The 14,035-nt window shown below is 46.4% G+C and overlaps 1 protein-coding gene across 1 annotated transcript in view; it reads left to right on the top strand.

The window, feature by feature from the left end:
* The window catches only part of DNAI1 (dynein axonemal intermediate chain 1), a 285,479-nt gene extending 271,778 nt beyond the window's left edge, over window positions 1-13,701 (top strand). The window contains exon 20 of the mRNA XM_043987564.1: window positions 12,054-13,701. Within this exon, the coding sequence (XP_043843499.1) occupies window positions 12,054-12,146 (93 nt within the window). The 3' untranslated portion in view covers window positions 12,147-13,701. The remainder of the gene's footprint in view (window positions 1-12,053) is intronic.
* Window positions 13,702-14,035: the final 334 nt, after the last annotated feature.

Genomic DNA, 14,035 nt, shown 5'->3' with positions numbered 1-14,035 from the left:
TGTTTTCTTCCTTCCTTCCTCCCTCCTTCCATTCCTTCCTACTCCTGTTTCTTTCCTTTCCCCAGGTCAAGAATAAAAAAAAGCTTCCTCCCACCCAAATACCACAAAGGTCCAAAAAGGAAGTTTCCATAGAGGACAAGTTTCAGATTTCTATGGGCCCTAATGAAATCTGACCAGGGTTGTTCTGGCTGACCCAGATGCTTGGCTCTGAATACATTTGACTTGTTCCATTCCAGAGTGTGATGCCAGGCTCTGAATGGCAAGAAGGCAGGACCAAGATTTCAGCTAGACTCAAGGGGGCATTCATCTGAGGATCACAGTGGAGAGACCTAGAAAGTACCATGAGTCAAAAGGGCAGAGTGCTGGTCTGCACTAGTCAGCTAGGGCAGGGAGGAATGAGCAATTACTGAAGGTCCAGGCAGGGTCCAGGGTTTAGGAAATAGTGCTGGCCTACATAATCTCCAAGTCCTCTTTCCAATCTGAAATCCATCACAAACCTAAGCTAGAAGGCCCAGGAATAAAGCCTCAGGGACTCAAACCTGAGAATCTGGAGAAGGGGAGCTCCGAATCTGGAAGGGAGATCTATAGGTAACAGCAACAGAACCAATGTTGAGATTAGGGCTCGATTCTGGGCGGAAGACCTCCCAAACCAAGGGCCCACCAGATAGGTTTCCTGCTCAAAGCCAGAGCTGATTTTGATGTAAACAAGCTTGGACAGAGGTGCATTTGTTGGCCCATATCCTTGGCACAGAATAGATTTGGCTCATTCCAAAGGTTAAGACAAGTGGAAATGCCTGGCTGGCATAGGGAGAATGAGGAGGCAGGGAGCCAGGCAGCTCCTGATACCAAAGCCTGCTTTCTCTCCCTGTTTAGTCTGTCTTTTGGCTATGCCAACCAATCCAGTCTTCAGCTAGGTACTAGTACCTCAGTGGATCTAGGCTCACTCATCAGCTCTTTGCTCTGACACCCAGCCTCTGCCTCCCTGGCATCCTTGCTCCCCAGTTTGCAAGCTGCAGCTTGTCTCTTCCTCACCTCTCATCCTAGCTTTTGGTCCTACCACATGGCATCCTCTCCTTCCATTGACCAGCCCAAGACTGACCTCGTTTCTGGTCTTAAAATAGCAGGTTCCTCTTGACCCTCCTGTTTGGGTTCTGTTCCCTTTTGAGCTGCCTGGTCACCAGCTTCTTCTTTGCTCATTGGCAGATAAAGGGGTAAGTCTCCTGGGTCCTCTTTCCTGGGTCATGTTCACTGTTATCCAAACCAGCTTCCTGCACATTCACAGGATCCTAAAATTTAAAACTTGATAGTATCTTTGAAACCACCTTGTCCAACCCCTTCGTTCTGGGCAAGACCCATGATTTTATTTGTATAAGGAACTCTCTCTCCCAATCCATATTGGAGCCTGCTGGGAAGCTGCCTGGGATGCTGAAAGGTCACACAGTGTGTGTCTGAGACAGGATATAAAACTGACTCAATGAAATAGGTTCCAAGAACCTATTTTCCTGAGGTCAAGTATATATTAAGTTCGTCAGCGTGGAATAGTGAAAACTATTCAAAGGCCACCCACCCCCGACAGAGAATACATGATTATAGTATTTTACACTCAAGGAGCAGAATGGGACCTGTTTTTGGAGAGGACCAATGTGAATGTGTTTTGATGATTATTTTGATTTTTTGCAAATTTCTTAAAGGGGGGGATGAAGGAAGAGAAAATGTTTTAGTAATTAAATACTAATTTAATTTCTTTTTTTAAAAGGAAAGAAAAGTGCTAGGTCCAGAGTCCAGAGACTCTGTTTCAGACCCTGGCTCTGGCACTTACTAGCTATGTGACCCAGAACCAAGTCCCTGAGCCTGTTTCCTTATCTGCAAAATGGGAGATGATAGTAGTCACACTACCTACCTCACAAGGATATTGTGATGAAAGTATTTCATGAATCTTAGTACACTACAGAAATTGGAACTAGCATCAAGTGGCAGAACCAAAGGTCCTCTGACACCAAGTCAAGGGCAGCTAGGTGGTGCAGTGGTTAGAACTCTGGGCTGGGAGTCAGGGAGATTCATCTTGGTGAGTTCAAATCTGGCCTCAGACATTTACCAGCAACATGACCCTGAGCAAGTCACTTTACCCTGTTTGCCTCAGTGTTTTCATCTGTAAAATGAGCTGGAGAAGAAAATGGCAAACCACTTCAGTACCTCTGCCAAGAAAACCCCAAATGGGATCAAAAAGAGTTGTACACAACTGAAACAACTGAATAAGACTCCAAGCCCAATGCTATGACCACTACATCACATTTCCTCTCATCTATAGGTGCAACAACCACGTTTTTTGCTTTTCCCAAAGTAGTTCCAATTTCAAGAAAAGTGTGCTGTTAATGAGGCATTGTAAAAATAATATCCTTTATCAGACTATGTATTTCCATTTCTGGTTTAAAATAGAGTACCTATGGATTCAGAATCTGCACCCTGCAACAGGATTTCCCAGGCAATAAGTTGGAATGCAGGGGGAAACTGAGGTCCACAGTTAGTTACATGCACTTTTGCCCCCCCCCTCCCCCAGGGAGCCATCTCTTCCTGCCCACAGCCCAATTCCATTTGGCTCTGGGTCGAATTCAGCTAAAAGGCAAGTTAACAATCTCTGCCCCTCACTGGTCTCCCATGGACTAACTATACCTCCCCATAGTACCAGGCCCAGATGGCAAGGGATTAATGCCAGGACAGACATGGGTACAGGAAGGATTGATGCCAAAGTAGGGGGAGGTTTATGTCATGGCGGGGGTAGCTGTCAGTACAGGCTGTGCCAGGAGGTGGGGCAGAGGGCCCAGCTACCCCAGGTGGCATCTAAGGAAAGGAAGTAACAGCAGCAGGGCTGGGGAGGTGCCAGTTACCCCCAGCATGGGGCAAGGAAATAAGCCAGTGGCATGCAGGGCCAGGGCAGGTGCCAGGGCAATCAGCAGGTACAGGTGGCACATAGATGTGGGGGTGGCTGAGCCAGGCCAACATTCCCATAGACTCTGAGTGGGGCCTGAGGTCTACTTGACAACCTTGGACACACATAACAAGGTCCCTGCTTTATAAGGACAGACAGATGAATTAATAGATGCAGAATGGTTCCCTATGTGAGGAAACAGCTGGTCATGCAGACTCAAAGCTGGTCTAGCAGGCCTGGTGTGCAGGCAAAGAGAGCTCTAAAGGACATCATATCGGAGCTGCTGAAAGCCACTCCTCAGAGGCCCCCTCTGCGTTCTTCATTCCCCTCCCCAGCCTGTCCCCTACAATCGTTCAGTGACCTTAGGTGACTGAGTCCCCCCACCCGCCCAAATCCAGCACATTGCCACTGTACCATTTTTCCTATAAGGCATAGAGGGAAGACAAGGAAAGAAGGTCTTCAGTTGCCAGGCAGGGAGAGGTGGGAAGTCAGCTTGAGCCAAGAGAACAGCCAAGTCCAGCCTCTGTCCTATCACTTTGCCTAGAGGGTGGTCAAGGTCAGGGCCGGGTATCCCACCATGGAGACACCAAGATGGGTTCTTCGCTCCCTCCTGTTCTCTGATTGTCTTGTGTGTCTGAATCAAGACTCCTCCAAAAGAGGAGAGGAAACTGCTTGAGGGGAGAAATCCCATCTATTTCTCCTTTGCCTTTCCCACAGCCACAGGGGCCTCCCGTGATGGCAGAAAACACAGTGACCGTGCCCATCTCTCTTTTCTCTCCAACTATACAAATTTACACTGAGATCTGGAGCCCCACCTGTGGGACCCTTCAGCAAATTCTGGGCTTCATCCACTTGGGACGAGCCCTCTGCCCAGAGCTGGAAGAGACTCAAGGGACCATCTCCTCTGACTTACAGCTAAATGAGAATCACATCTCCCTCCCCATGCTGACACATCCCACAAGTGAACAGCCAACCTTGGCTTAATCAGCTCCAGTGGTGGGAAGACTTCCTCGCTCCTCAGGTGTCCCATCCCATTTTGGGGGGCAACTCAAATCTCTAGGAAGTCTTTCCTCATACAAAGCCTAATCTAGTTCTTTGCCACCTCCAACCATTGCTCCACGTTCCACCCTTCAGCAACACACAGAAGGAGTCTGCTTCCTCTCCTATGCAACTGCCCTTCAAATAAGTAAATATCTATCTCCCTTAAATTTTCTGCACGCTGAACATTCCCTGTTCCTTCAACCAGTCCATGGCAGGATCTTGTTATGGTGGAAATATGGGGTACCAGGTTTGGGGTAGGGGTTGGGGTTCTTAGGAATTCTTCTTTAAAGAATTATACCCTCTTGCACACAAAAGCAGTTAGAATAAGATGGTAGTTTATTTAGGGGCAAGGGAAGGGAAGGGGGGGTAGGGAAACCATGAAAGAAATCCTTGGACTTCTCGTGGGGAGAGAGGTATGGAACAAAGCACGTGGCTCAGAGGTACCAATCTCCTCGAGCAGGAGGCTGGCAGGTACTTTTATAGAGGACTGATGGGGGTGACCATCTGCCTATGGAAAGTTCCTTTAGTGAGGGAGGACCATCCCCCCACTGGTGGTGACTGGAGGAATTGGGTGAGGGGTGGATAAGGATCTCTCAAACCATCTCTCTCTTCAGGAAACAAAGGCAGCAGCCACACCCAAAGTTATCTCCCCAGGGGTAAGAGAGATCAGAATGAAGGGTGGAGATCCCGAAGCTAGCTCAATCCAATCTGGTTCTGCTTATCTCTCTAGACTTATCTGTCCTCTGGTTTAGTTTCTCAAGGAGAAGATTCCTTGATATGCCCCAGAGAACTTCTGGGGTACTTTGGGCCCACAACAATCTCAAGGGCCTTCACTCTCCTGGTTACCTTCCCCTGGGCACTCTGCAGCTTATCAATACCCTTCCTAAAATATGGCAGCCAGAACTGGATCTAAGAATCCCCAAGTGGTCTGATCAGTTACCTCCCTAGGCCTGGCTTCTATGCCTCTTACTCCCCTGATTGTGCCCTGAACTTTCTTCCCTCCACACCTCTGCCTATCCCTTTCTTTGTGGCTCGGATGCCCTTCTTCCTGTTTTCAGTTCTTGAAATCTTCATGCAAATGCCACCTCCTTCAGGAAGCCTTTCCGCCTCTTTCCCAAGAGACACCACTCTCCTTCCTCAGCCCTCACAAAGTACCGTGTCCTATACTTTTCCGATGCATTTGCCATGTCATATTGTGGATTATAAATATCTATATTGGTGTCACCTCTTCCTCTGCTATAGATTCCAGGGGTCTGGGTTCTAGACCAGCAGAACTAGATCTAAATTGTGTAGATTCTAAAGTGTGAGTTCCATGAGAGAAAGAATTGGGGTCTTATCTAGTTCACCCAAAATGTTCTGCACACAGTAGATGCTTGATAAACACTTGCTGAATGAAAGAATGAATGCTTGAATGAATGGCTTTTGCCAGGTGGGTTTGCATTCTATTGCATAAGGGGAAGGGAATATTGTATTCTGGAGCATAAAGGAAATGTGGTGGCCCAGGTCTGAGAGGCCTGATTTCCAACTGAAACTGACACTTTATTAACCCTAAGTCATTGTACCTGCTGGGGTATCAGCTTCCACATCTGTAAATTAATTTCAATAATTAGTAATGCTTAATTAATAATGTTTAATAATGCTTACATTACTTCTCTCACAAGACTGTGAACTCTGTTAAAAGAAAGGAAAAAATTCTATGAATATGAAACATTAGCAGTAATAATAGAGGAATTTAGAGGTGAGGGTTTAGGTTACAAGGGTCCAACTCCATAAACCCTATTGTCAGTTCATCTCTTGGTACCTTTTGGGTTCCCTTTATCAGAATCACCACAAACACCTGTGAATCTAGGGTGGGCCTTTGGACTCTTCTATTCAATATCCCCCCAAAAAAAATCCTGCATTTACTGGGTGAGGGAACAATCTGGTATGAGGAATGATTACCAAGGACCTAGAATTTAGCTGGAGTCTAAAAAGAAGGGGGTGGGGGTGATGCGGGGATCTGTAAATCCTGTCACGTGAAGAACAGTTGAAGGAACTGAGGGTGTTTACTATGAAGAAGAGACTTAGTGGAACATGACATCCGCCTTCAGAAAGTCACAGAAAAAAAGGTTGATTCGTAGTCAGGGGATCTGGGTTCAAACCGCAGCTTTGCTCTCCACTGTGTGACCTCCGGGCTGGAGTTTCCTCATCTATAGATATGAGGGCATTCGATTATATGATTTCTAAGATCCCATGGGATCTAAATCCCATGATCCTGCTTTGCTGCTGTGGGGAAGATAGATTACATTAATGCTACATTGTCCAAGAAAGCAGGGCTTGGACCATTAAATGGAGCAACAAGCTATGACATTTATGTACTGAAAGAAAGCAAGATCAGAAAATGATACAGCCAGCACACAGGGGCCTTTGAGCTTTTACTGTGACAATTTGACTTGATTTGCCTAAGGGTTAGCCTAGATTATCTCTGAGGTCCCTTGCACCCTTGCAAATCCACAGTTATAATCCTTCATGGTACTATTTCGAGTTAAATCTAGAGTTTTATAGGTTTAGAGTTAAGTGGAAATTTAGACATCATTGGAGGACAATCAGGATGCTGAAGGGTTTCAGAATAATTTCACATAAAGGCTGGTCAAAAAACTGGGTATATTTCACTCTGAAGAGAGAAAACTGGGCTGGGAAGGGGGGGGGGGGGTGGGCAGGCAGGGATAGAAGAACTGTCTTCAGGATTTAAAGAGCTCTGTAAAAAAAAGAAAGAGCAATTAGATTTGCTCCATTTGACCCCAGAGGGCAGAACTAGTGACAATGGACAAAAGTTGCAAAGAGGGAGATTTAGGCCTGATAGAAAGAAAAGACTGCCTGATAATTAGAACTACTATTCCAAGGTACTGTAGAATGGGTTGCCCTGACAGGTGATGAACCACCCTTCATGTTTGACAACTTGGGTTATGGTAGAGGAGGATATTTTTCAGATATGAACTAGACTAGACGCGCCGTTCCAACCTAGAAATATGGTTGTTTTCTGATTTAGCGCTTAAAGACCCTCAGAGATCATTTGGTCCAACTCTGTTATTATACAAAAGACAAACACAAGGGATGTAATTAAAGTCTCACAGGTAGTAAGAGGCCAAGCTGGTATTTGAATTCAGATCCGCTGTCTCTAGATGCAACATTCCAACATTGCACTTGATTTTAAATCCAGTTTTATTTCTGCCAAAGCTTAATAATACTGAATTCTTAATAATACTGAAACCTGATACTATGCCAGAAGCAGTAGTATTTCTTGGGATTAAAAATGTATGCATTAAAAAGAAGGTTAAAAAGTGTTTTTCATTGCTCACCACTCCTGATGCCTCCTGAGGCTTCTTTTTAAAAAGAAGCGGAATGTATGTTTTCTTCTCTCAAAATATTTCTCTGTATCTAGTAAAAGCACACAGAAGTCTTCTACCAACCAGGTCCCAGTAAATGTTTGTTGTCTTGTATTAGAGTTGGCGATGGTGGTGGTGACTATTTGGAGGGGCAAAGAAGCTTTCTCCCACAGAGCACGTATTGTGTATGCTTATTATGTACTTGAAGAACTTGTGCACAAAATTAACACAAGTAGGATAAAAGCGAAACAGTCAGATGAGGGAAAGGGTAATACACTTGCTCCAGAAGCAGAGGTTCAAATACCACCTCTGATTCTTAATATCTTTGTGACCCTGGACAAGTTACTTCACCACTACCACCCTGCCTCAATCTCCTCATCTGCAAAAAGGGTAGGACTAGGTGGCCACAAAGATCCTTTTCAACTCTAGATCTGTGATCAACTATGATTTCTGATAAGGGTCTGACAGTCAAGATATATAGGTAAACTGATATATGTATAACTCCAATAGGTAAGTGGTCAAAGGATATGAACATATAGTTCTCAAAAAGATTAATTCCAAACTATTAACAGCCATATGAAAGAATGTTCTGAATCACTAATAATAGGAGAAATAACAAATTAAAACAAGTATGAGGTTTCACTTCACATCCAGCTAATTGTCAAAGATGATGAAAGATGGGAAGAGTCAGTGTTGGAGGAGGGAGAGACAGACACACTCATACATTGTTGGTGGAGCTGTGCATTTGTCTGACCACTCTGAAGAGCAATTTGGAATTTTGCTAAGAAAATAACCAAAATCTCCATATCCTTTGACCCAGAGATCTCACTGTATATATCCCAAGAAAGGATATAAGTTCCATATACACCAAAATGTGTATATGAGCTTGTTCTGTAGTAGCAAAGAACTGTTTCTGCTTATGATTTCACCACATTCTGTTTCATTTGTTCTACTGCTGTTCTTTTCATTTACATTGTTTCTAGTTCACTTTTCATCAGCTCACTTAAGTCTTCCTATGAGTCTCTGTATTTGGCATAGTCATTTTTTTATATCACAGCAACATCCATTACCCTCATGTGCCATACCTTTTTTAACTGTGCCCCAATTGATGGGCATCTAATTTGTTTCCAGTTCTTCAACAATGTAATGAGTATCTGAGGCTGGATTTGAACTCAGGTATTCCTGACTCTAGGCCCAGTGTTCTATCTACTGTTCAACCAGGCACCCTGGAGGGTAAAATCTGACAATTAAATATTGGTATTCATTATATGGAGACAGGTAGGTGGTGCATTGGATAGAGCAATGGATCAGGAGTCAAGAAGATCTCAATTCAAATTCAGCCTCATCAAAAAAAATAAAAACAAACAAACAAAAATTCAGCCTCACTCACTTACTAGTTGTGTGACCTTGGGCAACTCACTTAACTTCTGTTTGCCTTAATCCACTGGAAAAAAAGAAATGGCAAACCACTCTAATATCCTTGCCAAGAAAACTCCACAGATGGTATGGTCCACAGGGTCTGGAAGAGTCAAAGACAACTAAACAACAACAATTCATTATGCGGCTTCTTTCAAGGAGCGTAACATCCATATCAAATCACAAAAATCACATTCTCTTAGAGTTAGGAGAAGCCTTTTAGTACGTAACTTAACTTCCACTCCTGCCCCCCACCCCCTTCACAAGAATCCCTTCCCTGAGATCCAGTGGAGTAGGGAGAAAGGCGAGCTGGAATGCAGAGACATCTGCAGAATGAGGGGTGGGCCTGGAATGATCGATCTCTAAGGTCTCTTACAACTCTGAAGTCCTATGATGCTGAGCCCTCGTCCCTGCTCTGCTACTTACTTGGATAACTCACTTAACTTCCCGAGCCACAGTTTGTAAAATAGGAATAATAAAATTTTCACTCTCCAGGCCAATGACTCCACTGACTTCACAGGCTCATTGTAAGAAGCAAACGAACCGCTGTTCCTAAAAGGCTTTATATTTAGTAGGGGCATGTAAGCGTAAGCTATCATACAAATGAGAATTTCAGGACTGTCTTTTCCCACAAATAGTAAAATGTATACAGCTTTCCAGATAAAAACAAACAAAAAGATACATGATTCTCTTATGAAACTATTGGTCCAAAATCCTTGACAGATAAGTCAGCCAACTTCTGCTGAAAATCACCAGTGATGGGCTCCTCACTGGAGCTGCCCTGATGAGGCATCACTTTCCCCTGGAAATAGCTATAATTATTAGATAGTTATTCCTTACACCAAGCCCAGACCTGCCTCCCTGTGACTTCCATCCGCTAATTCTAGTTTTGCCCTTCCATATGACAGTCCTTTCAAGTATGTGAAGCTATCATATTCTCTGCATCTTAAATTCTACAGACCAAACATTCCATGCTCCTTCACCAGTACATGAAGCAGAGAAAGGTACTGACTATCTTAACCTCCACCCTGGAACATTTCCTTACACCTGAATAAGGCAATGCTTAACCCAAGGGCCTCAACCTCTAAAGGTAGAATTATAGACCAGAATAGCAGTAAGAGGAAGACTTCAGACACTTACTAGCTGTGTGATCCTAGGCAAGTCACTTAATCATTTTTGCCTCAATTTCCTCATCTGTAAAATGAGCTGGAGAAGGAAATGACAAACCACTCCAGTGTCTTTGCCAAGGAAAACCCCAAATGGGGTCATGAGGAGTCAGACACGACTGAACAACAACTGAACTGAACTATTATCAGGGTTCTTCATATTTCAGGGCCTCATTCATACATTTCCTGGGACAGCCCTATTTATTTACAGACAGGCATATCTACATATCCCCAGAACCCACTATAATATCTTATACTTAATAAATGCTTGTTGTTACTATTGTAAAAAGGAGGCAGCTAGGTGGCTCAGTGGATAAAGCACCGGCTCTGGATTCAGGAGGACCTGAGTTCAAATCCAGCCTCAGACACTTGACACTTACCAGCTGTGTCGCCCTGGGCAAGTCACTTAACCCTCACTGCCCCACCAAAAAAGGAAAAAAAGGAATCATTAAGTGATTCCACTGGGTCCTCCATCCCTGGTCAGGCATCTAGTTCTCTATAAGGAAGAAGCCAATCTTCCCCCCAACATCTTCCTCCAACAGTGCCTAGTTTTCCTCTTCAAGGCACCAGCTATAGAGGGAGACGTGTATCAGCCCAAGGTCAAGATGATAATACATCACAGAGCTAGGACTTTAATACACACCTTCTGCCCCCAAGTCCAGTGTTATTCCCATCATACCACTCATTCTGACCTCTCCCCCTATATAACATGGAAGACTGGCCTAGCTCCACGGCCCCATGGCCCCAGACCCATCCAAAGGCTCAGGACTGCTCCCTCTTGGCCTGCCTTCCCCCTCTTCACAGTAAAGTGCCTATAACCCCCTCTCTCAGAAAGGCAATGAAAAGAGGGATGAGGGTCAGACCCCACCCATCCCTGGGGGTTCTTCTCAGGGAGACAGAAAATCAAACCATCTCCAAGTGGGAAAAAAAGTGAGAAGCCATCCAGTCTGTTCTGACCCGGATCAAGGAGATCCTCTGAAGTACATTCATCTAGTTAGTTGAGGGGATCCCATTGGTTTAGAGGCCTCTGATCAGTTGGAGACCAGCATGTTTCTACCTGACTCTCCTCTTCCTGTTCCCCAAAATGACTGGATTCTCTTTAGTTTCTAGTCTATTCACAGTCCAGGAATGAGTTCTGTACCCTAGCCTGTCCCCCAAACAAGTCATTGTCTCAATACCTTCTTCTTCCCAGTGACATACCGGGGTTCCCACTGGAGGGTACCTGTGCCTAGACCCTGTCCATTAAGTCTATGGTAAAGGTGCCAAAAATGCTCTTTAGCCATTGACACATTTCACTGTGAACGCCAGTGATTTAATAACTCAACAGTCACATGGTGATCCTTCCCATTTAGTTCCTTGGATCTAAATCCCCTCAGTGTGATTTCTTGTAGGCCTTGTTTAGAAGCCATTCTGTTAAGACCTTCCCATCCTTGGAAGAACTGGACTCAAGTCTTGACTCTGACACAAACTGTGAAAAGTCAAGCAAGTCACAACTCTTGAGCCTGTTTCCTCATCTGCAAAATGGGGGTAACACTGTACTACCCACTATACTGGGGTGCTATGAGAAAAGTGCTTTGTAAACTTTGAAGAACTCTAGAAATTCAGACTACTGATTTTATCCTTCCCAGAAACAGGGTAAGTCAGCAGGGCTGTCAGTGCGTCCTCTTCCTAAGGAAGCTACTGGGTGGTGGGGTAACTAAGATTTCCCTTCTCTGTCCTGCCTGGGCTGCACCCAAAGGGATGTCTTTTCTCTCAGAGCAAGAGTGGTTGCATACTCAGCCTCCACCAAATGCCCCCAAAATACTCCTCCATTATTAAAAACTACCTCTAAGTCACTTAACAGGAATTATAGCCCAAAAAGCCCTCAAAGGCCGTCCTCTCCTGCCCCACCTCTTCCATGCAGTCTAACCCAGTATGTGTAGAATGAATGAACAAAGGAACGAACAAATGAATGAATGAATGACTTCCTCATGCCATCATAGTGCCGGGGGACGGGGTGGGGGATAGCCGTTCATCTTAGATTGAGGAACAAGAGGACCTAGACAGAGAATCCGGCTGTCTCAGATCCAAGGACCCTTGCCACTTCTCCTCTCTTCCCCGCCCCCTCACCTCTTCACCCCTCTGTGTGATTTATTACAGGAGAAGAAAGGGCAGGAGGTGAAGAGAGGCCCAGCAGTAGAGATCGCCAAACTGGACAAACTGTTGAACCTCGTGAGGGAAGTGAAGAGCTGATCTAGCCTGTCTGAAGTCTACAGCCCCTCCACTTCCTGACCTGACCTGGAGCCCTAGGCCTCAGACCAGGCACCAGCCCTGGACAACCCCTTCCCCAAACCTGGCCTCCATGCCACCCCCGAAAGTTTAGCCCAGATATACCCTTCTCCCAAAGTGTTAAGGAAGGCCCACATAACAGGCAGTGATCATGCAGGGCACCTCCCCCCAACCCCACACACCCCAAGCAAAGCCAGTGGTCTCCTTCTTCTGAACCGAAGGAACAATCCCTGCAGATGTGCCTGTGGATACTGTGAATTACCACCTCCCTTACAGATATACAAAAGGTAACAGCCCTCTGGCCCAGGGATCACCCTCCTGTACCCTCAGTCAATCCCCTCCTGGACAAATAAACAGGTCTTGGAGTTCACCCACCTAGCTTTGGGGTTCTTTGCCCTGCCCAGACATAGACACTCTAAGAAGCAGCTGAACCACAATGCAGTTTATTGTTCAGTAAAAACAGCAGTGAAACCCTGGGAGAGGGCACAGATATACCCTCCTGGGTTATTGCAATGGCTTTGCCCAGGATGGTCTGCCCACCCACTGAACACACACATGATCAGGTGTGGGGTAGGATGGCACAACTCCCTGCCCCATGAACCCTAGTGCCAGAGGCTTCCTGGAGGGAGGCTAAAGGTAAGGCTCCACCAGCTTCAGGACCCAGAAGCAATTCTCAAGAACTCCCATTCTCCCCAGGAGGGAATAACTTGGCTTCTGTCCCACCCATTCCCAGGGGCCAACTGTCTGGTCTGGCCAGCTCCTGTCCTTCCTGCCCCAAAGGGTAGACAGCCTGACCCCAGTCTCCTCCATTCCTCCCCCCTTTTGCTTCTTGCCCAGAACACAGGCTTACTCAGGAGGCCCCAACCCAGGAGGCATCAGCCCCATGGGGGGAGTAGACACGAGAAAAGAGAAGCAGAGGGTGTCCTTGACCCCCCAGGGGCCAGTCCATGACTCATGGGAGACAGACAGAGTGAACAGGGAGGTCCTTCCTCTCCCCTTGTCCTTCTAGGTGCATGAGATCCTCCTTCCATGGGGACTCGGCAGTCTGGGCAGGCTAGGTGATCCCAGGATGTCAGATGTCAGGGCTGCAGTAGATGGCTGCCCTCATGTCTAGGCTGTGGTTGCTGAAGTTGTTGAGGTTGCTGGGACTGCTGGGGTTGCTGGGGTTGCTGGGACATGGATGCCTTCTCAGCACCGGTACACACTGGGTGCACCCGGCAGGCCCGGCACACAATGGTACAGAGCAGCAGAAGTAAGAGGGCAGCAACACCATTGAAGGAGATGGCGATGATGGCCCCAGTGGAGAGTCCTGCCCCCATCGCAGGACAGGGGCTTCCCTTCACCCCCCACATGCCACCATGGGCAGCTCAACCCCTGGGCCCCAGCCCATCCCTGGGGGACTTGGCAGGAAAGACGAAGGCACTGGGAAGGGGGCCCGAGGAAGCAGAAAAGTGCTGTCCCTTGTCGGATGTCCCACTCACTGCTCCTGCCCTGCTGAGAAGTGTTCACCTTGGCCCGGGGCTGGAGGCAGAACAGAAATCTCATTAGCCAAGTGGACTCCTGGACTGGGATTGGCATGGGGAATGTTTCCCCAGTAGGGCTCTGAGGTCCCCTTCCCTACTAACTCCTACCACTGGCCATCTCCTTCTGCTGTGGTGGGGGAAGTGTGTTTATCCATAAGGGAGAGAAGTGTGGGAGGATACAACTTTGCCAGAGAGAGGTCTCCTCCTCTGCTGAATCCAAAGTACAGGATGAGGGTCCTCAGGGTTTTAGGTTTGAATTGGGTTCAAACCCTAGTTCTGTTACTCCATGGTCTTGGGGAAAATCATTTCCCTGTGTGGGCCACAATTTTC

Source organism: Dromiciops gliroides, chromosome 1 (assembly GCF_019393635.1).
Source record: "Dromiciops gliroides isolate mDroGli1 chromosome 1, mDroGli1.pri, whole genome shotgun sequence".
Taxonomy (NCBI): Eukaryota; Metazoa; Chordata; class Mammalia; order Microbiotheria; family Microbiotheriidae; genus Dromiciops; species Dromiciops gliroides.
Note: the sequence above shows the minus strand (reverse complement) of the source record. Positions and strands in the feature narration are given on the sequence as shown.